Source organism: Fusarium verticillioides, chromosome 6 (genome assembly GCF_000149555.1).
Source record: "Fusarium verticillioides 7600 chromosome 6, whole genome shotgun sequence".
NCBI lineage: Eukaryota > Fungi > Ascomycota > Sordariomycetes > Hypocreales > Nectriaceae > Fusarium > Fusarium verticillioides.
In genome coordinates this window covers 1,818,641-1,842,793 of record NC_031680.1, presented here as the reverse complement: position 1 = coordinate 1,842,793, position 24,153 = coordinate 1,818,641, and the positions used below count along the sequence as shown (strand labels likewise).

Sequence of the window (24,153 nt, the reverse complement as noted above, 5' to 3'; positions counted from 1 at the left end):
GACTGACTGGGTACTAAACAAAGTTGGATTTGAATATGGGTGTGTGAAAAAGTTGCTGCACGATTTCCGGGTTAATGTGACAAAGGCAGCGATTTTGTCCTGCAACAATGTGAAAAGGATTATCGAAACAGTCGCTAATGCTCGATCCAGGGACACGAGGCGTGCGAGGAAGTTATGAAGGGATTAAACAAGCGGCTTGCAGCTGCATGGAATGCCTTTGTCTATTCAGATTCCTTGACTCGGACGCTTCTCTTTGACACTGTTTGCAATGTGTCAGAAATAGAACGAGGCGCACGCCTTTTGCCGTGGGCTGACAGTCTTACACAAAGGCTCATCGCCGTCAATCGAGCATTTCTTCATTACCGCCCCGACAACAGAGGTCAGGGAAGAGCAAGAACAAAGAAAAAGGGTTTGCTTGCTAAGGGCCTGTGCACAACACCATGTTGGCCATCTCCGAACCACTACCTGGTAGGTATCTCACATGCAAACAAGATGATTCCGTGTGTTTCAAGACAATGAATCATGGATTTGAAAGACTCGGCATGTCTTTCCATGCTTCCCCTTTCCCACTCAGCTATACCAACCCCGCGCACCAGGTCCCGAAGTCGTCACCTCCTTTCTGTGAGCAATCATGGGCTCCTTGAGGTCGAATGTGTCAATGATGTCCTGCCAGGTCTCCATATCCATGGAAAGAATTGCTTGGTGTTTCGCTGCCCCGTGTCGTGTCGGCTCTTCTTCCTCTCCCTCGACATCTCTCTCTATGATTTCTAAACTTCCAGTCAGCGAGTTTCAGATGTCCCGGCCGTGATTAACTAACCAAGCGCTGGTAAATCGAAGTCATCAAAGTCGATCTTCACTCTGCCGTCTCTGACAAGGAAGCTGACATAGAACATGTTCTCGATGGTTTGGCCGAATGATTTGGGATTCACAACGAACCGCATCAAGTCAATGCCACCGGTGCTCCGAAGGCCATGTTGATGCATAATCTTGTTCTGTTCCTCATCATCCATAGTCTCATCAATCAGGTCCGCCACAGTTCCCTGAATGTTCGCCTGGAGAGTTTGTAATTGATGAAGAATCTTGCCGCAAATCGCGGTGAGATCGTTCTCCTTCTTGGCCAGATCCTCGACATTGAGCACTTCGGGACGCGTCTCAGTCAAATTGTTAGGTCTGAAGGGCGCACTTCGCTTTGTAATCTTGCGAGCCTTCTTCTCGACCGACAGAGGCCCAAGGAGGAACCCGGGGAGGGCGGGACGCTTGATATAAGGCAAGCTGGCAAAACGGCCAAGATGTGGCCAATTCATCATATCGCCCTCGTCCCCGATATCGTCCTCGCCATCTTCATCCCCTCTTGTGGTCCTTCTTCTTTGACGTTGGGTGCTCGAGAGCTCGGGTGCATTATCGTCCATAATTCCTCGACCATGTCTCATATATGTGATGCATTTTGAAACAAACTCATCAACATCGATGCCTTGAGAGAGGCTGCCTTGTGTGAGTCTCAAAGTCTTTCGGTAAGATAAGTCGGTAGTGCTAACGAGTAGCCGTGAGTCAATTGTGGCTTCCGTAGTCTGTCTGACTTTCTTCGATAGTTCATCGGCACGGAGAATGGCCTCATGAAGCCCTCGCGAGTCCCCTTGTAAGTATTCCTCGGTGTTCTCCGTCACATCGCGAAGCAAGTCTCTGAAGCCCTGCTGAACTCTGCGGCGCTCCTCCAGTGGCTGGTCAGGATCGTAGATATCCTCATCTTCCTCTTCGTCTTCACTGTCGGCTGTAGGTTCAACGGTCCGTCTTCGATGGTTCGCTGGTTCTCCGTTTCTTGTGTCCGCTCTCTTCCTCTTGGCCCCAGATGTGGAGCGACTTGAATCCCGTTCTCTGACCGCTAAGTTTCGATGCGCCGGTGTGGCTCTTGAGGGCGGCGATGGTGATCGCGAATGCGACGTGGAATCATGTGTTCGAGTAGGCATTCGTGCGATAAAGTGAGTCCTGTAAATGTAGGCATTGACTTAGAATCTAATCTACTTCTGCTCTTGTATCCGTTGAGAACTTGTAATCTTAGCGCTTTGTTAAAGTTGAAAGGTTTAGTTGTAGCACAATCGCGTCTTCGAGGAGGTAAACGCGACGTGAGTCAGGTACGTACTCCTTTCAATTAGGTACCTTAACCTTGAGCTCCACCTGCCCTGGGAGAAGAAGTTTGCGGGGCAGGCAGGGAGGGGTCTCCATACCTAGCTAAGGTACCTACCTAGGTACTAACCTTGAGGAGGAACTTCAAGTGACGGAAATATTAGGTAAATTACCTAGCATATCTACGCTTAGGAGGCTCTTTGCTAAGTTTATTCTGACACCCTATAAAGTTCAGTGTTTCCTTGTCCCCCGACTTCCATTGAGTCTGACAACTAAACCTTAGTTGGGTAGAAACCACATGTTCCAGGTTTGCCAGAGCCTCATGAATTAAGAGACCGGGTATAGTAATAAGTACACGGTGCTCCCAGGTCCTGGACTATTGGTTAATAACACATCACTCATATAAACAAAAATGTGGTCCGTTCCAGTAATAGTTCTCTTAAGATCTCTGATAATACGATCAATCGCTTTATGGAAACGCTTCTACGCTATGATTGTCCATGATATCAACCTCCCTCCATGAAATTACCCCCACTTGCCGTAAGTATGTACAGTTCGAACGGAAACCTCTTGATTACTTCCACCACTCTCGTAGCAGTTCACCACGTAAAGCTTTCTTCCACAAAATCTACCACGGTTGAGCCCTGCACTGCTCGGGCAGCACCCCGAACATCATCAGCAAGAGCACCAGGGCCACAGACTGTGACGCACATGGCACCCATCTGCTCTTGCACCTCTCGGGCCAGGATGAGGGGAACGTTTGGCCGTCCTGGGAACATGCGCACTGTGGCGCTAGCACTGACAATATCGCGTGGGTTCTGAGGGCGGGTGACGAAGATCTGGATGCGGAGGATGTCTTTTCGGTTTGGAATACGAAGAATCGTGTCCATGTAGGGCCGCACCCACTCGAGAGATTCGTATTCGCGGATAATCCAGACAAGTGTGATGCGTCGAGCAGCAGTGGTGCCCTGGTTGTATCCTTCGAGGAGATGGCGGATGTAAGAGATTTGGTGAGTAATTCCAGTGGAGCCGGCAAAGAGGACTGCGTGGCCATATGAATCAAGGCTGTTGTGTCCGGCGTAGGGGCCTTCCATCGCAGCCTTGATACGGAGACCTCGTGGGCATCTGGAGGCACGGCCAAAGAGTTTCTTAGTGAAGCCTGTCTGGGCTCCAATCAGGAAAGAGACTGTAGTGGTCATAGTTGACTTGTCGACTGCGTGGAGAGAATCCTTTTCTGTAATTGGTAAGCTGTTATCGCGTACATGATTGACCCAGCAGATAGAGAAAGGATGGCTCTCCCAGGCACAGAGACCCCAAAAGCGCAGGTACGCGTGAGTACCAGGCTCGATGTCGACATATCGCGGCAAGTGGAGGGTGACTCGAGTGACATTGCCGGGCATAGCCTCGCACACCGCATCAGTCCACCCTTTGGAAGACCAGTTGACAAAGACAATCCGGAGCATACGAGCGAGGCGGTCGGCGAACCAGATGGCCATGATGGCCATGATCCAGGGAAGTTGAGGTAGGCCACCTTTAAGTGCAGACGAAGCACAGTGTATCCATGTAGCGACGAAGGCAACGAAGGCTAGGACAATGTGAACATTGAGGAAAGTCTCGTAAAAGGCATGACGCAAAGGCGAAACGGAAAGCAGAAGGAGGAAGGTCATAGTAACCGTGCCAACGGCTCCCGAACCTTCAAAAAGTCCATGGGAAAGTTTATGGCCAACACCATCCCAACCCAAGTCGTCGACGGCGACAATGAGCCAGGCGATAGTGTGGATGATGGACTCGAGCACCACAATACGACCCATCCATCGATGTAGAAGATTATAGGTGTCGAAACTGATCTTGAGCAGGCCAATGAGGAGGTTGTTGCGCCCAGCAAAAATGATCAAGGGCACCATATTGACAAGGGCTAAGGTTCCTGAGCGGCCTCGTAACTCGGCACAGAAAGCAAGCTTGTTCTCGTTGTGCCAGTTGAGGACGAACATATAGGCGAAGTTGCTGCCCAGGTAGATGAAGAGGATGATGAAGTGAAGTCGCGAAGGAAGAGTTCCCATACTAATAGCAGAGGATAACTTGAACTCTCGGTTGTGACGTTTGTTCCACAGAGGAGCGTATATGAGGTTCTTCTTGACGTTTGGCATCCAGCTCCATTGAGATATTCTCCAGTACGCTTGTTTGGAGCCGGACACATTCATGGCAGACACCTGGCGGAGTCTCATCCACAGGATTTCAATTATTCTGATGGATAGGACAACAAGGGCCATGATGCCCAAGGTCCACCACAAGGCATCTTTAAAAAGTAAATTCATAGGTTGGTTTACACCATCGAGATTTGAGTGATAGTTTGGAGTTGCCTCAGCATCTGCAGGAGCGGCTTCGTCACGAGATTTGAGGGTTGATGTTGGTATGTATGAGCTGATATCGGCGATCCTGCGCCGCGTGAAATCCATCTTGTTAAGTAGTTGCTCACTGGGAGCGAGTGTAGTAGTAAATGAGAGTCGGTTTCCTTTTATCCGGGGTCTTCAGACGAATGAAGAGGGAGTATTCGCGATTTGCTGTGAATGAATGATGGACAGTGCAATTGTGCGACGAACAAAAGGTTCCCAAATAAGAGTCGAGAGGTCAGTGGTTATTTTAAAGAAAGTAACTGTAAGCTGTCCCTCCTTGTGTTCGCTCTTTGGTGTCAGAACATGATGGTAAACAAATGATTGACTTGGCGCTTGTGTCGATAAATCGTGATCGGCGAGCGAGATGTTCAATGGTGACTTGGGAGATTTGGTGCTGGTGAAGGTGTGTTCAACACACAATGTAACGCAGCACAAAGGCAAAGAGCGGCAAGGGCAGCAAAGAACAATAAACAATCCGCGGAGAACAAGGCTGACTTGGATATCGATCACTGTCGCTACAGGGCAGTTCTCAGTGACGTAGAAAGTCCAAGTCGGCTTCACCTCGTCCACAAGGTGATGATGATGTTCTCAGTTGCAGTTGGGAAGAAAGCAGGCCAGGCTGACGATCTCCAACTTTGGGCGGATTTGGATCAGCGGTAAAGAACGGGTCGATGTCAATTGCCGCGAATAAGGAAAGGAAGGGCAAGGGCGAATTGAGACACAGTCCAATCGATAAAGGCAGGCGTTTAAGACGATCGACGTTGACGTTTTGGCGCTTGCGCGAGTATGAAGAATGACAATGTAAGTACCTTAGGTAGTGAATGAAATATGGAAGTGAGGCAGGAATTGAGGCGCTCTGTCGCAGCACACAAGACAATAGGTACCCAAATAATGAATGATCGACCAGAGGGAACAATGGCAATCGAAGCCAAGCGGGAAACGGTTGTTTTTCAATGTTTCAACCTGTTCTGAGACCCGGAAACTCAAGCAGAGACAAACACGAGGGCGAGAACTGGTGAACAGTGGCCGACAGTGACGAAAGCAGTCTTGTCAGGCGGATCGACGAAGAGAGTGGCCAGCCTCGGCGAAGAATGTTTCAATGGTCCAGAGGACGAAAGAAGAAAAAGATGAAAATGAAACAGGGAACAAGCCACCGTAAACGGCACGAAGCAAAGACCAAGAGGAATGAAGAGGCAATACACGAAGCCCAGCGGAGCGAACGTTGTGATAATATGTAAGTATTGTATACGGGTTCCCCCAGCTCAAGTTAGTCCGCCACTTGACTTGTCAGCCCAGATACAGTGGGCAATCAGGATCCAAACTTGGCCGAAAAGGCTGTGTACTACTCGTCTTGGCGCTGAAAGAATTTACTCGCACAGCAGGGCAGAGGATCCCCTCCCTGTTCGTCTCTATCACAAGAAGCCCCTTGCAGACAAAAGCAGACTTCTAGGCTCGGCACCGCAGAGTCTGGACGGATGGATATAACTGGGACCCCCTGCAGGGCGTTCTGTTTCCAGCTGTGAGCCGTAAAGCCGAGAATTCAATTCATATCGATCTGGTTGGACCGCACATTACACTACGTCTTCCGATGTCTTACAATACAAGAGCTACAAGATTCATGGCACAACGAACCACGAGCGTTAAAGCGCATCTTACACGAGTGCCTAGGAACTTTAGCACCCGACTTTAAAAAGCCTCCGTCAGCTGCAGCATGGCAGGGGCACTCCCAGCAACGGCGTGGCTTCGTAAGATATGGCCAATTGGGTGAGAGATGTCGCTAGCAGATCTCAGAATTAGGCCTCCGGCGGAAGAGCAACATTATTTAGTGGCTGCTTGTTGGCAGATCCTGGTAACTCAATGCTTCTGAAACCAGCCACTTGCTGGCCCTGGCTGGCCCTTGCTCAGGGGACCACCCAGGCCCCCTTTTGGAATGGCGAATGGGAAACTCCAAGTTTTCATTCTGCTCAACTCTTCAGGGGTGGACTGGTGGCTAGACTGGCTATCAACGGCCAGACCTGCTGCAAGAATGTGGGCTTGAGCACTTACAGCGCTTCGTAGCCACTCAATGCCCCGCAGCATTGCCGCCAACGACTCATGCTCTTAGAGGCATCCGGTTAGGAACGCTCACTCTCGTATCACAAGCTCAAGTTCAGCACCGCCGCGACACGTTTCCAGACGATAAAAAAAAAGTTTCCTGTTTGATGTTTGGATAAACGTATCGGTTTCCAGTTTCTCGTCTCATTGTTCCTCTGACGCAATCCTGCTCAGAGTGGATGAAAATGGCCTGACTGAAACATCCTACGGCTTGCACGGCAAACCATGAGGATGAACCACAACCACGATGACAGCTCCCATGCTTCTTCCTTCACCAAGACTTCTCAACTCAAGGCTTCGTCTCCTCGCTTAGCACGACAGATTGCCAATGCTGACCAAAAGCCTCAATCAACAAGGTATTCAGAGATGCTCCCTGCAAACATCATTACCAAGGGTCAAACGCGGCCCGCAATCTTATATTTTCTCGTCCTGTGGTTGATGGAATTCTGTTTCGACGTCAGTTTGATACTGCGGCCCAGCTAGCCTGTCCACCGTCTAACATGATAACGGAAAAATGACCGCTGGATATCCAGGCCCACGAGGCTCTTGATCCTTTGGCGCACATTGTCTATCAGGTCGACTGTCTTGGCGTCACAGATAAAATTATCTAGTGCCTGAATGCTCGCTTCCGATGCCTTGGTAAGCTACATCCGATGTATACAGTGCCACGAGCGGGTGCTATCTCGATTCTAGGAATGGAAATCTCAAGGCCCTTGAGATTGTCCTGAACCTGATGCTTGCGTTAATCCTTGAGTCCTATCGGCCGGTCAAGCCGCGACCTTACAGCACTGCAGGACTTCGTAAGCTGGGTCGCCGTGACATTCCCATTCTTTGCATCAGCAGGCATTGGCTTCTGCAAATCGCTATGATCATGGAACAGGCCATCTTACCCCAACATCAGATCGTAATAAGCGCGGGCTTGGCCGGTGTTATGAGTTTATCATTGTTTGTGGAAGATAGATCGCCGATAGTGGTATGTTTGTTGAATCATCATCGTAAGTAGCACGGACATCGTCCTGTGTTCAAGCCTGCTTGGACAATGTCATGCATTACCAGTAATTACATTACAGTACAAGTGGCATGTGGTGTAATATCTCGGTCGCCGGTGAGGTGCCACACTCAAGCGCCACACGAGGCGTCGCTTGACCGGATGGAATCGCAACCTCAGGCAGCCACGGATCGCCGCTCCGAATAACGCCGGAAATTTCGAGCCGGGCATTGACATCGGTTGTACAGCCATTGCGGTCGACACAATGGGTTCCAGCGAGTCGAAACCAATCTCCTCACATGTGTGGAAGGCGTGAGTTTATCTGATTTTGGAGGGCATGCTACTATGTTCCAAACAGCGACTAACAGCTTGCCAATAAACAGCTCAGCGCCTAATGGACTGTCACAAGATCTCGTTGATTCACTACAATCCAGCAATGAGGTACTTCTATCCGCAACGTCTAACGACTGTATTTTCCACGGGCGTCAATCGAAGCTAATGCACGTTCTCTCGATTCTAAATAGACCGATGCCTCTCGCTCCAAGATAGTCGAGCTCCAGCTCCAGGCCCGTGTGGCCGAAGAGCTCAAGAAGCTACAGCAGAAAGAGGCCGAAGCTCTCAAAATAGCACACGAGAAACTCGCCAGCGCCGATTTTAAAGATGACAACAGCACGAGCCAGTACACCGTCAGCAAGGAGATTGAAGCCATGCGTAAGAAGCTCGAGTCACGCAAACAAGTGCGTCCTCTGCCCGAGAGCGTTGAGGGAGCGCGCAATGAAGTCATTCGATGTCTGCGAGAGCATGACCGACGGCCGCTCGACTGTTGGCAGGAGGTGGAGAGCTTCAAGGCTGAAGTCAAGAAACTTGAGAAGAGCTGGGTCGAGAAGGTCGTCTCGTAGAGATTTGAGGGAAACTGGTAATGGGAATGGAGAATGATTCTATAGAGATATAGAGGCGATGGGCTCTGGTATACCCAGACAGGTATGCACGTGTACATTACGGCATTGATAGCGGGAAAAATAGGGTTGAGAAATCAAAGTGTACAACTTATATCTCAAAAAACAGTCCTGCATCTTCCTCCTTTCCTGAGTTGGCGCGGTCTGATTCTGGTTCTGTCTCTTGCTTGGTTTTCAGCTCGGCTTTCTTTCGCAGACCCTCGGCACGCTTCCTTTCTCTTCTCGCTGCAGCGTCCTCCCATTCTTGTCCTTCAGGGTTTAGACGTGGTACTGGAGCAGCGACAGCATCTCTGAAGGCATTTTGGAAGCGTTCAATGCGCTTCTTATTCTCGATAAAGCGTTCATTGGCAATCTGGACGAGGGTCTGGAGGTACTCGGGTGAGACTATGCGTTGCCGATGCCCATCAATCTGCTGCCCGATGAGAGACTCGAAGGCAAGTCCCATTGTCCGTATAGCCACCATAGGAGTGGCAGCATCCTTGTCATTCGGGATGATATTGAGGGCACCCGACTCGCGAAACCCTGCCTGAAGGCCGCAACGCAGAAGTAGTTGAGCGTGTTCGGGTGATGCTGTGAGAACATGGAGGATCTACGTAATATCTCAGTATGGATGTTCTTTGTATTATATGATGCATTTCTGCTATATTCGATACAGCACAATTTCTGCTTACCATTGCCTCGTACTTGAAGTGGACAAGTCTTCTCTCTTTCACTTCTCCAATTGTCTCCTGTGCCTCTGTAGATTCCTGGAGTCCAAATAAACTGCTCCAGTCTGTATCCGTACCTCCATCACCCTTGTCAGGTACTGGGTCATGGGAAACGAACAGCCAAGCTCCCCCAGCACCTTTTCCACCGACACCTGCTACCCGTTCATCTTGTCCTTCAGTGTCAGCAACTCTCCGTCCTTCAAGAAAAACGCTGACACGACCTGCACAGCTGCTGGTAGTGACAAATCCGGATTGCCGGTTGATTTCATCAATGAGATCCCTGATGCCCTCATCTACAGAGCCTTTCGGTGAAGCATCCGTGTATTCTGTGTCTGGAATCGCAAGTTGTTCAAGTATCTTTCTCTTTCTTTCGACAAAGGCGGGCGGAGAAGAAATGAGTTCCTGCATATTGACCAGAGGCAAGACTTTTTATTTGTTGGCAGTGGCGCAAGGCTGAAAAAGGTCACGATGGACAGTGGTAGGTAGCACTAAAGGGTAGGTCGAAAGGCTCAGATAAGACGATATCAGAATCTGGCAGTGGAGACGTGATGCTTTGTTAGCTTGAAAACTCATGTCTTGACGCGGGGTAGCTTATCATTGTGGCTCCAACCTCGTGATCCTGATTACCATTGACATTTGACCTCATTTCTCATAACTGACATCGCAGATCTCACTATCAAAGACGCATTTTTGCGAGGGTTGGTTGATTCTTTCATTTGTTGTTCTGTCTACAGCCTGCGACAGATCTATCTTTAGCCATGTGCTTGCTATTCCTCCGTTGCACCCTGCTTCCTGTATTTTTCCTAACGCCATTCAATGATTTCCCGAAATGCCAAAAGCTTCATTCGGCTCAGTCACGATAACTGCTGAGCCAGTTTATCTCCTTAAACGCCTCGCATAATGCCTCAATCATTAAGTCATCAAAGATAAGTGGTTGCCTGGGTGCAAGTGCACTCATACGGTGGGCAGAGCCACTTTCTCGAGAGCAGCAGCAAGCTTCTCCTCTTGTTGCTTGCGCTCCATCATAGCAACGAACTCAGCGTATCGAGACTTCTTGTTGTGGATGCCACACTCGGTCTTGTCTTGGCCCTTCCATCGTCCGGCTCGCTCGTCTTCACCCTCCTTGACGGGGGCAGTAGAGTGCCAGTCGCCGATGGACTTGTAGCCTTGGTCGAGGAGAGCGTTGTAGGGAACATTGTTCTCCCTGATGTAGTTGTTGACTTGCTTGAAGGACCATGTGGCCAGGGGGTTGATCTTGACAACACCACGCTCATCGTCAACTTCGATGATGGGGATGGAACCACGGGCAGCACCCTGAGATCTTCGACGACCGTTGAGTACGGCAGCAACCTTGAGCTCATCATAGGCTCGCTGGAGAGGCTCAACCTTGGCGATCCAGTCATACATCTCACTGGCGGTGTTCCACATCTCCTTTCCGTACATGTCCTCGAACTCTTCGGTAGTGTTGACGCCATCGGGCTTGAAGATGTGGACAGGGACGTTGGGGTATCGCTCCTTCACTCGGTCGACAAGGTCGTATGTCTCCTTGAAGTGGTACAAGGTATCCAGGAAGATGAGGTCGACAGTGGGAGAGTTGGGGTGCTCCTTCTGGATCTTAGAGAGCATGTCCATGGTTGCGAGACCGGTCAAGCCAAAAGCAGTCGATTGGTACAGGTTAGGGAACATGACCTTGCAGAATCGGAGGATGTCCATGGGGTGCATATCCTCGAGCATGTTGTTGAGGTGGTTGATGTGGGCCTTGGTGAGAGAGACCTGGGGCAGAGTGGTTGATGATGATGGTGATGAGTATTCTGAGTTTTGTCCAGAGACATAGCCTGACTCGCACTCAAGCTTGATGTCGGTGAGTGACACCTGCGAGGATGTTTGGGAGATGAAGGCAGGCATGTTGAAGGACGTGGTGATGGTGTTTCAAAGATGAGCTGCTACTTGAGACTTGTTGAAAGCTGGGATAGGTGAAGATTGTATCCCAGTTATATCTAATAGGCAGCCAAAGGTAAGGTAGAGTCAAGAGGGCTCTAGCCGAGTTGATGACGCAGATAGTGTGCTGATTTGATTATAGAGCAGGATTTCAAAGCACTGGAAAGACGAGATGACGAACACGACAATGAATGAGGACAGTCAAATTCTTAAGTTAAGTCGAGAGAGGGAGAGGGAGAGGGAGAGACGAGCTGAGTTGTATGGGGTTTACAAGCTATGTCCGGGCGACCGCCCGCTGTGCCCCCGACCAAGGGCGTCCTTAGTAATGTGCAAGGACATCGTCCGAACCCGAGAGTATTCTGCCTGTGACGAGCCCAGGACGTGGAAAAAGATGGGGAGCTGCAATTGCGCAATCGCCGCCATGAGGATTAACGACTATGAGTTGCAACTGAGACTGATCACGACATCGACGCTATACCTTTCGCGATGGGGGCGCCACGGTCAGGACAAAGTCTGATTGGCCTAGGGACCAAAGCCCTGAAATGGCGCCCAGCAGATGGGACTTGTTTTGCCTCACCTCATCCCGGACAACGACATAACCTCGATACAGCCGCCGAGCCGGAGGTCCATTGGGCCTCTTATTCGGTGGGACTATAGTCTATAGGTAGCGGCAACCCCGGAGGTTGGAGGTTAGGTATCATCATCATCATCATCATCATGCGAGCAGAAGGTTCTGTAAGCATCGCTTAGAAATTATATGGTCTTGAACTGGCTCATTTCACAATCGAAGCCAAATCTCATGTTATCTAGATCTGGGCATGGATGTATTAACTAACCATCGGATTGGCGAGATCAGATGGAGTCAGTGACTGGCTAGGGCCATCCATTGCACGGTTGTGAGCACGAGGGCAGGTTCCCCGCGATCATGTCATTTTGGCTTGGGTTGCGAAATTCAAAATACATACATACATACATAGTATCCCCGGAGGAAGCGAATATGCTTTCCGTTCACGATGATAGTGTGTTACTCGATGTATGTATGTATGTATCTCTTTCGCAAGAATGAGACATTGTGTTGCCACATGCTGAGATCGATGATATCCAAATTCCATTGTTGATGACTTTTGAGTTATGCTTCATCCCTGCGGGCCGACAGCTCGATGCCTGTATCTCAGCCTGTATAAGTATAAACATGGACACAACGAAGAACCTACCTACCTTAGTTAATTCCAGTTATAAAATTGTGCTGGCGTCTTACATGCTCCCAAAAAGACGTGCTTCGAAGGCGCAATCTATTACCGGGCAGCCGGTGCGGCAGTCGGCCTTTGTCAATATGAGGTTCGGAACATCGGTACCGAGGAACCGTGCGACTGCCGTTGTGCCTGGCCCCAGTTTGCACAATTTTCCCCTCCTCTTCGGGACTATTCGCATCGAGGATCAAAGGTTAGGCCGTGTTCCGATGGTTGGGTGCTCACTAATACGGGTTTAACAATGAAATGCCAAAGTTGCTGACTTGTCAAGCTAACGTGGAGATCTCTGACCCTAATCTCAAGCTACGTCATAATCCCAGACCGTGGCTTGCGTCATTGCTTTATCAATGTGACCCGCACTCTATAATTTTGTCGGTTTTCGCTCCTGGTTGAGCCAAGTCTTTATCGTTCAATGTTTTCTTTATGAGGTGACACCGACAGTCTGCTATCAACACCGGGCCGTATGAAGCCAATACAATGAGCTAACTGGATGACCAGAGTAAGGACTCCAACAAGACAAACTGTGGGCTGCAATTTACAGCCACGGCCTCAGAGATCTACTACATATGTACAGATATTTCATCAGAGTTACACACAACTTAAATTACACTCACGTGATTTTCCAGGTTCATTGAAGGTCTTCATCAAAATGACAAAACCGTGAGGCTGCGGGCTTATTTGCACCAATCATACCCTAGACCAAGCCTGACAGGAGCCGCAGATGCCGTAACTACAGTAAGGTCAAAGTCGCACGAGCCATTGGCGGGGCTAAGACACGGAGAGAAGTGCCCTGGCGAAAGACATTCTGCCTACTAACCTACCCACGCTCACTACCCTCTCATATTTGGAGTCTGAATATTGATTCAACGCAAGCTTCTAGGGTCCGTTGCTCGCTGTACCATAGGCGCTTGCGCGTTATCACTTATCCTATCTACCTACGTTGATTCAAACATTTATTATTCTCCTTTCTGGGCTTTAAACCTCGTATCTCAGCTCTTCCCTGACGGACGCTATTGATTACCGGGACCAGTCAGAGCCAGTCAGTCAGACGTTAGCAAATCTCACCCCGCGCGCGCACGCACGTACGCAATTACATTACAGTACACACACAAACAGGCAAGGCAGTCAACACAATGGCAGACCAGACAAGTCCCACCAAACAAAATGTCACACGGCCGCAGCTGGGCTCCATGAGGAGCAGCTCATACCTTAGTGATCACCAGGAGTACCGCCCTCCTCGACCCGACTCAGCTCGACAGGATCAGCTGTTCCACGGCATTGACACCGTTATAGAGGACACCAGCAACTCACCCGTTCCCCAGACAAGGCCTATCTTGCCCTTCAATGGCATCCCGTCCGAGGAGAACCCCCCGACTGTCGTCGACAGTGGACTGAGCCACTCGTACTCTCACCCCAATTGCGCCCCCAGAGCTGGTGAGAAGTCGGATCGTCTTATCGCGACCCTTTTCTATAAGCCAAGGGGCGAGGATCAGGGCTCCAGATCTCCCGTCAAAACCACCTTTGCAGACAGTAACGAGTCTCTGCCCGCCAACTTGGCCCCGACAACTGATCCCAACGAGTATCCTCTGGAGCCGCCAACTCAAGAGTCAGAGCAGCTCGACCACATCTATGGTTCCTACATCTCACCTCTATGCATCACCTCATTCCTTCACCTCATGTCTTCATTCCCTCTTCCTCAGGACGCCGATGAGCCTCACTCCTCTCATCGATGTTTGGATAACCAAGAGCAACCGCGCATTGTTGAGCTCACCCTCTCTCCTACGCCATCACCCGAGTATCTGAGCCTGGACGACCTGAGAAAGCATGAGATGATCTATCGATTTGAGCAGGAATGGAACGTCGATGTGGTCCTGCAGCGAGATACAGTGTGGAGACGCCACCCTCGACTTGTGGTTTTTGACATGGACAGCACACTCATCACTCAAGAGGTGATTGACCTTTTGGCTGATCATGTCAAGGATCCCCCAGATCTGGCTGCACGAGTCGCCGAGATTACGCACCGTGCCATGATGGGCGAGCTGGAATTTGAGGCTTCTTTCCGCGAGCGAGTTGCTCTTCTGAAGGGCCTTCCCGCCAACCTGTTTGAAGGCCTGCGGCCAGTATTGGACGTCACCAAGGGCGTACCAGAGTTGATCATGGCCTTCAAGCGACTGGGTGTCAAGACAGCTGTTCTCTCAGGCGGTTTCCAGCCGTTGACAGGATGGCTAGCTGGCCAACTGGGCATTGATTACGCCCACGCGAACCACGTCGTTATTCAAGACGGCAAGTTCACAGGTGAGGTCGAGGGGGTCATTGTGGGCAAGGAGAGGAAGAGGGATCTTCTCGTTGACATTGCTGCCAAGGAGGGCATTGATGAGTGTCAAGTCATTGCTGTTGGTGATGGCGCCAACGACTTGCTCATGCTGGACAAGGCAGGTCTGGGAGTTGCATGGAACGCAAAGCCCCGTGTTCAGATGGAAGCTAACGCCCGCCTGAACGGAGAGAGCCTCTTGGATCTCCTGTATCTTCTTGGATTCACTTCCGAAGAGATTGATGCGTTGGTTGTTTAGTTGTCGGCGTTGAGTTCAGACAAAGTTGTCACAAGACTGGTGAAGATAGGAGTTTAGGATATTACGAGGAATGACGGGCGTTGTAGTGGTGAGTGATGAGATACCAAGAAGTAACGAGAAACAATGAGAAACAAGAGTTATTCTGTGACGTATGTGAAATCATGCCATTTGGCCGGTGTGATTGGGGGCCCATGTGAACATATCCAGAGCAGCCTTTGGCCCGGTCAATTCCCGTGAGCCGGAGATCAGGCACAGACATATTGAGGCCGGAGATAAGTCAAATTATAGTTGAAAGACACAGAGCTAAGAAAATCGCGGCGCGTCGTATGTGAACTATGGATGGTTGCTTAAATCAAGCCCATTTTGTCCTTCTTTCTACACAGGGCGTGAGAGACCTGACTGATCCAACTCATAAGCTCTCCCCTCATTCCCTACAATACATGCCTGTTCATGTAGCCAGCTTCAACATCATTCCAAATTCGTGATTTAAGGGTATCCGTCCTTGCCCCACTTGTTGTACTTTTCGTGAAGCTCGGCGGGAAGGGTAACGTTGGGAACGACGACAACGTTGAGAGCGCTGGGAGCGTCCTTGGGAGCTGCGTTGGGGTCACCACCGGGGTGGTACTGGTACTTGCCAGAGCTACCGCTCTCCCAGGGATGAGTAGCGATGGTGACGGGAGACTCGGAGGTAGCGCCGGTGGGAGATCGGCCTGAAGATGGCGATGTCAGCAATTGCTTCAGTTTTGACATATCAACTAATTTCCGTACCAAAGAAGTAGCCGGCACCGCCAAGGGCAGCAACCATAACACCGCCGAGAATCTACAAATCATCCATCTACGTTAGCAACCATGATTCGTGGTCCATTCCCATCGCTCAATGTTCTGGCCTGGCATAGTTCCAAGGGTGGGCCGAGGCATTATGACGCACCAGAATCTCAGGGTTGCGACGAGACTCCTTCTTGAGCTCGGCCTTCTGGTGCTCCTGGAAGCGGCGGGCGGTGGTGGAGAGGAATCGGCGAGAGATGCGAGAGGCCATTTTGACGACGTGCTTTTGTTTGCTGTTGAAGAATGGGTTTCTACGTCGGGGGCTTTCTTAGGTGGTTGAAGCTTTGAAGTTCTCGTATGATTTCGGAGACAGTCGCTACGATGAATGCGTGCACTATCATTGGCCAATGCCGGGGGAGCTGAGAGGGTCACGTGCAGCATCACGATTTACAAGGAATGACGTCTTGAGTTGAGTCCAGACGGGAGCTTCCATTTTTAGCGATGATGCCTTGGTAACCAGGCCACAAGCTGGCTTTGTCTCCCTACTATTCTTGTCCCTTGCTAAAGCATGAAGAGTCGTTCATTGTGATGCTGCGACGATCATATCAGCCTCTCAAAGTCAAGACTAGTAAAGTTAAGTTATTAGCTGGCTTCAGTCGAGTTTTAAGTGAATGCAACCATCATTATTAACTGAGTTACCGTAACCGAAGTTATTCTGGGACTGGCTGTCAACCGTCAACGAAACGGGTTGCTGCAGAAGGTTTCCACAATCTGTCGCAAGTGACGTCTTTTTGTGCATGAGCAAAAGGTACAGAGCATTTTGATTGCGGCGTATGTTCAGCCATAGCAATCTCTTAGTCCAGTAGCACTTTTCGTGATCAATTATCGTCTGGAGTTCTCAACCTCCGACAGCCCTTACAACAGCGCCGCTAGCAGGGGTTTCAGTGACCTGAGGTTAGCCCCTGGCCCCCTTACTACCTACTAAGGTAGGGGGCCCGAGGACGGGCAGCTTGGGAGAGCGCAAACGTCCAATTACCTAAGGATTCAGGCCCAAGGTTTCTGAGGCTGGACTGGGCTGGGCTTGGAAAAAGAAACCAGCCCTGAGCCGGATCAAGGCAAGGACAGGATAGGAAAAAGGAACAAGCATACATCTCCTCTTCATCTTGTCAACATCCCATCACCTTTCTTTTCGTTGCTGGCCGCCCTTTACGTTCTCTTTTACTTACTGGTTTAACTCTCCAATTGCGCGCTCCCTACCTTACCTTACCTACCTGCCGTGCTTAGCTACCTAAGGTATCTTTCTCACGACCACTTTCTCCTAATTCCCTTTTCCACGATCGAAACCCGTATCCTCTCACCCCTGTCCTTCCATCCCTTCATTTGGCTCCTTTGTAAAGTACTGCGTAACGCGACCAACCTGCCGACCGTGCCGATTTCACTTTTGGATATCATTCGACACTACCTACCTACCTTATTCACTGGCCAGCCGACGAATTTAACGAGGCTCTGAATGAATGGGAGGCTGAACTCGGTTTGACCTTACGCGCAACCGTTCCCTTAATCTCGACCAAGACTTCCTGTAAAGTCGTCTCCAGGTAGACGACTACGAACGACACCATTACTCAACATTGCCACCGCTATGGCCGCGAAATCCGATGACGATGGCTTCTCAGCACCACACAATTCCCGTTCCGAAGCGGCCCGGCCGCCGAGCATAATTTCTTCTCGAATGACGGACATCGCGAGCGAGGACGGGGACGGGCCAGAGTTGCAGAAGAACAGAATGAGCATTCCTCGAAGTGCGGACATGGGTTCCCGGCCGGATACTGCGCGAACGGGAGCGTCTTCCAGGGGTCCATGGCAGGGTCAGTCTTTGCGTAACAAGACATATCTTTCTGGCGTACAAGCGAAGAGAGGGAGTGTCGAGAGTTCGACTGCCGGCTCGACAAGTCAAGCGCCGAGCTTATCAAGCAGAAGCCATGTTCCATCGTTGCAGTCGCACGCTTTTTTCCGACCCATGAGCTCGCAGAAATTACAGGCGCAAAGAGGAGGATCGCATCGCCCATCTACAATGAGTCAAATGTCGCCAGCGTCTCCCACCTCACCAACGTCACCAACATCGCCAACGTCACAACAAAGATTCGATGAGCACGGCGAAGCTAGTGGTAGCCAAACACGGCAAAGTATCATATCGAACCCCATTGCGCAACTGCAGCGCCAAACAAGCAATGACGAAAACACGCGATCTCCACCATCCCGAGGCACGGAAATGACGGAACAAGAAACTTTGGACAGAATAACAGCGAATACGAGCCCTAGTCATGGCCATTATCCTGCGGGGAGTTTGACGGATAGTGTTCGTCCTCTTCAACAAGGCAAGACATCTGATACAGGTCACTTTCAGCACAACATCATTGTGGACAAGAGTTATAAGGACCTACACAACCTGCCCAGCCCGATCAAATCTCCACGGTCGTTTCGATCAAGCTTCCTAATGCCGGGCCGAAGTAACGAAGGCCAGCAAAGTCAGAATCGCAGTACCGAGGGAGCTGAGAAACTCTCTTCGTCCGCATCTTCACCACAGTTCAGACCTGTAGACTCTCATACTGAGCGTCATCCCCGCGTCCCTCATAAGCCAAATCAGAAATCCGACCTCGGACGTGTTTATCAGTATTTCGATGGCAACACGGTATTCTGTCTTGGTGGTCGTTGGCAAAACACAAGAGGGAGACCTGTTAATATTGCGACTGGTATCTTTGTCATCATTCCTTGCGCCCTGTTCTTTGGTTTTGAAGCACCTTGGTTATGGAAGCATGTATCGCCTGCGATACCTATTGTTTTCGCATACCTGGCGTATATATGTTTCTCTTCCTTCATCCACGCCTCTGTTACCGATCCTGGGGTAAGTCCATATCTTGTTCACATCAAGGTGCGCGTTGGCTAATGCTTGTCAGATTCTTCCGCGAAATCTTCACCAGTTCCCCCCTGTCGACGACAACGACGACCCTCTCCAACTGAGCCCACCCACGACAGATTGGGCATTGATAAAATCTGCCGAATCATCAACAGCCGCCATGGAAGTTCCGGTTAAGCACTGTAGGACATGCAATATCTGGCGACCACCCCGTGCCCACCACTGTCGCTTATGCGATAACTGTATCGAGACGCATGATCATCACTGCGTGTGGCTCAACAACTGTGTGGGGAAACGTAATTACCGATATTTCTTTACCTTTGTTACATCCGCAACTATCCTCGCGGTCTACCTTGTCGCCACTTCTCTTACACAGATTCTGCTTTACAGGAATCGTGAAGGTGTCTCATTCGGAAAAGCTATCGACCACTTCCGAGTTCCTTTTGCGTTGGTATTCCTTGGGTTTATCTCCTTCCTTTATCCTGCTGCTCTGATGGGATATCACATCTTCCTCATGGCGCGAGGCGAAACGACGAGAGAGTACATGAACTCACACAAGTTTGCTAAGAAGGAGCGTTTCAGGGCATTCTCTCAGGCCAGCATGTTGAAGAACTTTATTGTCGTTCTATGTCGCCCCCGACAACCCACATATTATCAGTTCAAGGCGCATTATCATGAAGGCGACCAACGCCTAGGCATTCGACGAGGCAAGCGGCCGAGATTGAGCTCACAGGGATTGGAAATGCACGACGTCGTCCCTGGAAGTTCTGGTTTCCAAGGTCCAGTGGCTCTGAGAAGTGAACACAGTCATTAGCTGATGCACTGAGGTGGAATTTTACTCTTGCATTGTAGTTGTATTTTTCTTTTTTCTTTTTTTCAAGATGGCGTAGCTTCTGGGAAGTATTCATCATGTGAGGCGGTCAGGATGATATGATGCCTGTTTCTTTCTTATTTTATTATACCCCCTACCTACCTTATGTTAAACTAGTCGACTATACTTCACGCATTCATTCCCCTTTGGTTTTTAGTCAAGACTCTGGAAAAGTCGGTAACTTATGGTATAGCCACCGACATGCGGGCGTTGAACGGGCATTGACTGGGAAGACGAGCCCTGGCTCTGATACACATCTGAGACTTTATTTAGATACCACAGTCAGTTTAAGCCACTAGATTCACTTTTCTCACAAACCCGAGCTTGTTTTACCCATATGGAGTGATGCCCAGAATATTGATCGGATGAATTGGTAACTGACAAGGTAGGTAATACATTTATTGTAATTTGCCTCTGGATGGGTAACTCTGAATCGCATATCGAGCTCGAGTCCACTAAATGAGTCCCCGGAATGCACGTGGAAATAAACAAGGCCAAGGATACCTCTTGTAGGTTACCTAGGTAGGCTCTAGTTAGTGGGGCGGAGTCTCCGAGTGGATGGCGATAAGACAACCGCCGCTAACGATAAGAAAAAATTCAAACCGAAATTTAGGACTAGAGGTAGGGTAGTGCGCCCAACCTATGAAAGTCGCTTTGTTTTACCTCCATAACATCCATCGTAAGCAGCGCTTTTTCTACGCTCGCTACCTATTTTTCCCTCAAGGGCCTCGTGGTTTTTGTGTTTCCCTTTCTCTCCTCTGTTCCTGCTGACCTCTCCTGGAACTGTACCTAATACTCAACGAGGCCCATTAATCGTCTATATTTGTTTGCTTATAAGAAGAAACCGATAGACGATGCCTCACCCCGTTACGCCGCCGTCGCAGGACCCGACGATGGTATCTAATGAGGCCCCGCCCCCGCCATCTCAAGAAACCATCAACGACCTCCTCAACACAATCTTCACTGCAAAGACCTCGGCCGCTTCGATCGATGCATGCTATGGCCTCTGCGAGATTATCCTCTCTTCGGTTGGCGTTGCCGGCTTGAACGAGTACGGCATCATTGCCGAGATCAAGAAGGCTGCCGCTGATAAGAAGTCGGGTCTTCGTCGCGAGTCTAGTCAGAATCTTCTAGGTGCCGTCTTTGAGCGTTTTCTCCCTCGGCAGCCTATCAGCGAAGTTGTTCTTCTCCTCCAGGATGGCGGTCTTGTCGGCTGCGCTCTTGATGCTCTCTCTGATAAGGGCGCTGTCGTCCGTGAGGCCGCCCAGTATGGCCTCGATGCCGCTTTTGGTATCCTGAGCCCCGAGGCTCTCGTCGCTGGTCTCCTTCCTGCTCTTACCGAGTATCTCTCCAAGAAGACCGGAAAGTGGCAAGGAACCGTTGGTGCCTACAAGCTTCTCCAGAAGATGGCTGATAAGGCCCAAATTTCAATTGGAGGCACCAAAGAGGAGGCCCTTGAGAAGGATATCCTCCGCGAGGCCATGGGTGCCAAGCTCGCTGGCTTGATCCCCGTCGTCGAGAATGGCATGCATGACTTGAAGGCTGAGGTCGAGAAGCAAGCCGTTCACACCATGAACTCTCTCACTACCCTTCTCTCCAACGATGATGTTGCTCCTCGTATCCCTCTTCTTATCGATACCATGCAGCACCCTTCGTCTCAGACTCTCCAGAAGGCTATTCACGCTCTGTCTCAAACCACCTTCGTCGCCATCGTTACCTCACCCGTCCTGGCTCTTTTGACCCCTTTCCTCGAGCGATCCCTTAACAACCCCACTACTGCCCAGGAGGTTCTCCGACAGACTGTTGTTATCGTCGAAAACTTGACAAAACTGGTCCACGACCCTATCGAGGCCCGAACATTCTTGCCCAAGCTGATCCCTGGTGTCAAGAGTGTTTGCGACCGAGCCTCGCTCCCTGAGGTTCGTGAGGTCGCTGAACGCGCTCTCGCCACTATGGAGAAGGCTATGGGAGACGACAAGGACGTCGTCGCTCGTACCGCTGGAGACGACGTAGCCAAGATTCTTGATGAGCAGATCAAGGCCAACGGCGGCCTTACTGGAAGCCTGGACCTCTGGAAGCAGGCCCGTCCTTATATTTCCGACATGGTTGCTATCGATGTCAACTACCGGTTCGTCAACCGCATCTCTGGAAGAATTGCTCCCTATATCAAGAGTTTTGTGAAGGATACCGAGGCTCCTCAAAAGATCGCCGACACTATTCAGCAGCACTATGTTGATGAGGACCACCGCCGGTACGGTGTTCCTGAGAAGGAGGACGACGGCGAGGTCGAGATTGTCAACGCAGATTTCTCTCTCGCCTATGGTGGTATGCTGCTCTTGTCACACACCAACCTGCGGCTCCTCAAGGGTCACCGATATGGTCTTTGCGGCCGCAACGGTGCTGGAAAGTCTACCCTCATGCGAAGCATTGCTAATGGAAAGCTCGAGGGATTCCCCCCTCAAGACGTTCTCCGTACCTGCTATGTCGAGCACAACCAAGGCGAAGACGCTGACATCAGCATTCTCGAGTTCGTTGCAAAGGACCCTGAGATTGCCACTCAAGGCCGCGAACGTATCTCTGAGGTCTTGGCCGAGTTCGGCTTCACTGCTGGCCCCGAGGGTCGACAGGCTGAAAGAGTTGGTTCTCTTTCTGGAGGCTGGAAGATGAAGCTGGCTCTGGCCCGAGCTATGCTCCAGCGTGCCGACGTTCTCCTTCTGGACGAACCCACTAACCATCTTGATGTTGCCAACATCGCCTGGCTCGAGAACTACCTCAAGTCTCATCCCGATATCACCAGTCTCATTGTTTCTCACGACTCCGGATTCCTGGACAATGTCACAACTGATATTTACCATTACGAGCCTAACAAGAAGCTGGCTTGTTACAAGGGTAACCTTGCCAATTTCGTCAAGATTCGCCCCGAGGCTAAGAGCTACTACACTCTCTCCGCCTCTACGGTCCAATTCAAGTTTCCTCCTCCTGGTATCCTGACTGGTGTCAAGTCTCAGACCCGCGCTATCATCCGCATGTCCAACGTCTCATACGCCTATCCCGGTGCGACGAAGCCTTCACTGCAGGAAGTCTCTTGTCAATTGAGTCTGTCTTCTCGTGTTGCCATCATTGGCCCCAATGGTGCTGGCAAATCGACTCTTATCAAGCTTCTTACCGGCGAGACCATCCCTACCACCGGAAAGGTTGAGAAGCACCCTAACCTCCGTATTGGCTATATCAAGCAGCATGCTTTAGAGCACGTTGAGATGCATTTGGAGAAGACCCCTAACCAGTATCTTCAGTGGCGTTACCAGCACGGTGACGACCGTGAGGTTCACATGAAGCAGACTCGTGTTCTGTCGGATGCTGATCGCGCTCAGATGGACAAGTGGGTTGATCTGAAGGATGGAAAGTCTCCACGCCAGATTGAGTCTTTGGTTGGTCGTTCAAAGTACAAGAAGACCTTCCAATACGAAGTGTAAGCCCCCTTCATTGTTTTATCACAAAGCTCATTACTAACTTTTAATAGTAAGTGGCGAGGTCTCCTGCCCAAGAACAACACCATGATCTCTCGTGAGACTCTTACCGAGCTTGGATTCGACAAGCTCGTCCAGGAATTCGACGATCACGAGGCTTCCCGAGAGGGTCTCGGTTACCGTGAGCTTCAGCCCAAGGTCATCTCCAAGCACTTCGAGGATCTCGGACTCGACCCCGAGATCGCCAATCACAACGAGATTGGCTCTCTTTCCGGAGGTCAGAAGGTCAAGGTCGTCATTGCTGGAGCTATGTGGAACAACCCCCATCTTCTCGTGCTTGACGAGCCTACCAACTTCTTAGATCGTGACTCCCTCGGTGGTCTTGCAGTTGCTATTCGTGACTTCAAGGGCGGTGTTATCCTGATTTCTCACAATGAAGAGTTTGTCGGTGCCCTCTGCTCCGAGCAATGGCACGTCCGTGACGGCCGTGTTGCCCTTCGAGGAAACACTGCTGTCAGTCTCGACCGCTTCGAGGACAGTCGTCCCAGCAGCGGCGTCAACAGTACTGCCGCCAGCTCTGTCGTCAGCAGCGCTGTCAACAGTGGTATCGAGGACAACTCGGATATGAAGTTCAAGGCCAGGAAGAAGAAGAAAATGACCAAGAAGGAGCTCAAGGAGCGTGAGGTCCGCCGCAGACTTCGTCACATCGAATGGCTCAACAGCCCTAAGGGTACTCCTCACCCTCCTGACACCGACGACGAGGACAACTAGAAAAGTTCATTAGATTTTTTTGATTTTTTTGCTCTCGTGTGTGTTTTTGTTCTGAGACTATGCGGATATGAACAAGTCTCCATGCTGTGCGGTATCTGGCGGTTGTTTACAAAAGGAGAATGAAGGCATCACCTCATTTATGCATGATGCGGTATCGCTATGAAGAATGAATGGTATTTGCATACTCAGATAGACCTGAACGGATGGTATAGAGGCGTTGGTTTGGGATAGACGGCTTTGAATCAAATCAAACTTTCTACAGATTCGCTTCCCTACTTTTGTGGTGATTTATTTTCGATTTTTTAACTCAAATAGTCCTTCGCTTATTGACTGAGTGAACCATAAAGT

At 50.3% G+C, this 24,153-nt stretch overlaps 10 protein-coding genes across 22 annotated transcripts; 5 read left to right on the top strand and 5 right to left on the bottom strand.

Annotated features, from left to right (window-relative positions):
- Window positions 1-103: 103 nt before the first annotated feature.
- FVEG_02199 (hypothetical protein) lies at window positions 104-2,106 on the bottom strand. Of its 2 annotated transcripts, XM_018889398.1 has the most exons (3): window positions 818-2,069; window positions 324-767; window positions 239-259 (listed from the first exon to the last, which is right to left on the bottom strand). In XM_018889398.1, the coding sequence occupies exons 1-2, from the start codon at window positions 1,962-1,964 to the stop codon at window positions 571-573; spliced, it is 1,344 nt and encodes a 447-aa protein (XP_018745531.1). In that variant the 5' UTR covers window positions 1,965-2,069; the 3' UTR covers window positions 239-259; window positions 324-570. The 2 variants fall into 2 exon arrangements, with proteins under 2 accessions (XP_018745530.1, XP_018745531.1); XM_018889397.1 differs by having other exon boundaries at window positions 104-767; window positions 818-2,106.
- Window positions 2,107-2,492: 386 nt separating this feature from the next.
- On the bottom strand, window positions 2,493-5,938 carry FVEG_02200 (hypothetical protein). Its single transcript, XM_018889399.1, has one exon. It carries the CDS (start codon window positions 4,575-4,577, stop codon window positions 2,721-2,723), a length of 1,857 nt encoding a protein of 618 aa, XP_018745532.1. The 5' UTR covers window positions 4,578-5,938; the 3' UTR covers window positions 2,493-2,720.
- Window positions 5,939-6,608: 670 nt separating this feature from the next.
- Window positions 6,609-9,804, bottom strand: FVEG_15001 (hypothetical protein). Of its 7 annotated transcripts, none has more exons than XM_018904085.1 (4): window positions 9,224-9,804; window positions 7,393-9,141; window positions 7,109-7,338; window positions 6,609-7,054 (listed from the first exon to the last, which is right to left on the bottom strand). In XM_018904085.1, exons 1-2 carry the CDS (start codon window positions 9,665-9,667, stop codon window positions 8,644-8,646), a joined length of 942 nt encoding a protein of 313 aa, XP_018745536.1. In that variant the 5' UTR covers window positions 9,668-9,804; the 3' UTR covers window positions 6,609-7,054; window positions 7,109-7,338; window positions 7,393-8,643. The 7 variants fall into 7 exon arrangements, with proteins under 7 accessions (XP_018745536.1, XP_018745537.1, XP_018745538.1 ...); XM_018904086.1 differs by having other exon boundaries at window positions 7,109-7,437; window positions 7,499-9,141; XM_018904087.1 differs by having other exon boundaries at window positions 7,109-7,396; window positions 7,499-9,141.
- Window positions 6,610-9,274, top strand: FVEG_02201 (hypothetical protein). Of its 3 annotated transcripts, XM_018889401.1 has the most exons (4): window positions 6,665-7,603; window positions 7,679-7,908; window positions 7,980-8,037; window positions 8,121-9,247. In XM_018889401.1, exons 2-4 carry the CDS (start codon window positions 7,862-7,864, stop codon window positions 8,493-8,495), a joined length of 480 nt encoding a protein of 159 aa, XP_018745541.1. In that variant the 5' UTR covers window positions 6,665-7,603; window positions 7,679-7,861; the 3' UTR covers window positions 8,496-9,247. The 3 variants fall into 3 exon arrangements, with proteins under 3 accessions (XP_018745540.1, XP_018745541.1, XP_018745542.1); XM_018889400.1 differs by having other exon boundaries at window positions 6,610-7,908; window positions 8,121-9,274; XM_018889402.1 differs by lacking the exon at window positions 6,665-7,603 and having other exon boundaries at window positions 7,886-8,037; window positions 8,121-9,274.
- Window positions 9,805-9,807: 3 nt separating the features above from the next.
- Window positions 9,808-11,781, bottom strand: FVEG_02202 (phosphoadenosine phosphosulfate reductase). The gene has a single exon (XM_018889403.1). It carries the CDS (start codon window positions 11,162-11,164, stop codon window positions 10,214-10,216), a length of 951 nt encoding a protein of 316 aa, XP_018745543.1. The 5' UTR covers window positions 11,165-11,781; the 3' UTR covers window positions 9,808-10,213.
- FVEG_02203 (hypothetical protein) lies at window positions 9,878-16,473 on the top strand. 4 transcript variants are annotated; one of them, XM_018889407.1, is made up of 4 exons: window positions 9,878-11,273; window positions 11,340-12,640; window positions 12,719-12,946; window positions 13,001-15,169. In XM_018889407.1, the coding sequence occupies exon 4, from the start codon at window positions 13,581-13,583 to the stop codon at window positions 15,015-15,017; it is 1,437 nt and encodes a 478-aa protein (XP_018745547.1). In that variant the 5' UTR covers window positions 9,878-11,273; window positions 11,340-12,640; window positions 12,719-12,946; window positions 13,001-13,580; the 3' UTR covers window positions 15,018-15,169. The 4 variants fall into 4 exon arrangements, with proteins under 4 accessions (XP_018745547.1, XP_018745545.1, XP_018745546.1 ...); XM_018889405.1 differs by having other exon boundaries at window positions 12,719-16,473; XM_018889406.1 differs by having other exon boundaries at window positions 11,340-12,946; window positions 13,001-15,216.
- On the bottom strand, window positions 13,211-16,190 carry FVEG_02204 (hypothetical protein). Its single transcript, XM_018889408.1, has 3 exons — window positions 15,946-16,190; window positions 15,786-15,837; window positions 13,211-15,727 (listed from the first exon to the last, which is right to left on the bottom strand). The coding sequence occupies exons 1-3, from the start codon at window positions 16,051-16,053 to the stop codon at window positions 15,504-15,506; spliced, it is 384 nt and encodes a 127-aa protein (XP_018745548.1). The 5' UTR covers window positions 16,054-16,190; the 3' UTR covers window positions 13,211-15,503.
- Window positions 16,474-17,421: 948 nt separating the features above from the next.
- Window positions 17,422-19,510, top strand: FVEG_02205 (palmitoyltransferase ERF2; the record flags this gene model as incomplete). The annotated part of the gene is made up of 2 exons (XM_018889409.1): window positions 17,422-18,684; window positions 18,737-19,510. The coding sequence occupies 2 exons, from the start codon at window positions 17,422-17,424 to the stop codon at window positions 19,508-19,510; spliced, it is 2,037 nt and encodes a 678-aa protein (XP_018745549.1).
- Window positions 19,511-19,626: 116 nt separating this feature from the next.
- Window positions 19,627-19,866, top strand: FVEG_02206 (hypothetical protein; the record flags this gene model as incomplete). The annotated part of the gene is made up of 1 exon (XM_018889410.1): window positions 19,627-19,866. The coding sequence occupies one exon, from the start codon at window positions 19,627-19,629 to the stop codon at window positions 19,864-19,866; it is 240 nt and encodes a 79-aa protein (XP_018745550.1).
- Window positions 19,867-20,228: 362 nt separating this feature from the next.
- Window positions 20,229-24,147, top strand: FVEG_02207 (elongation factor 3). The gene is made up of 2 exons (XM_018889411.1): window positions 20,229-23,036; window positions 23,088-24,147. The coding sequence occupies exons 1-2, from the start codon at window positions 20,422-20,424 to the stop codon at window positions 23,803-23,805; spliced, it is 3,333 nt and encodes a 1,110-aa protein (XP_018745551.1). The 5' UTR covers window positions 20,229-20,421; the 3' UTR covers window positions 23,806-24,147.
- The last annotated feature ends 6 nt before the right edge of the window (window positions 24,148-24,153 follow it).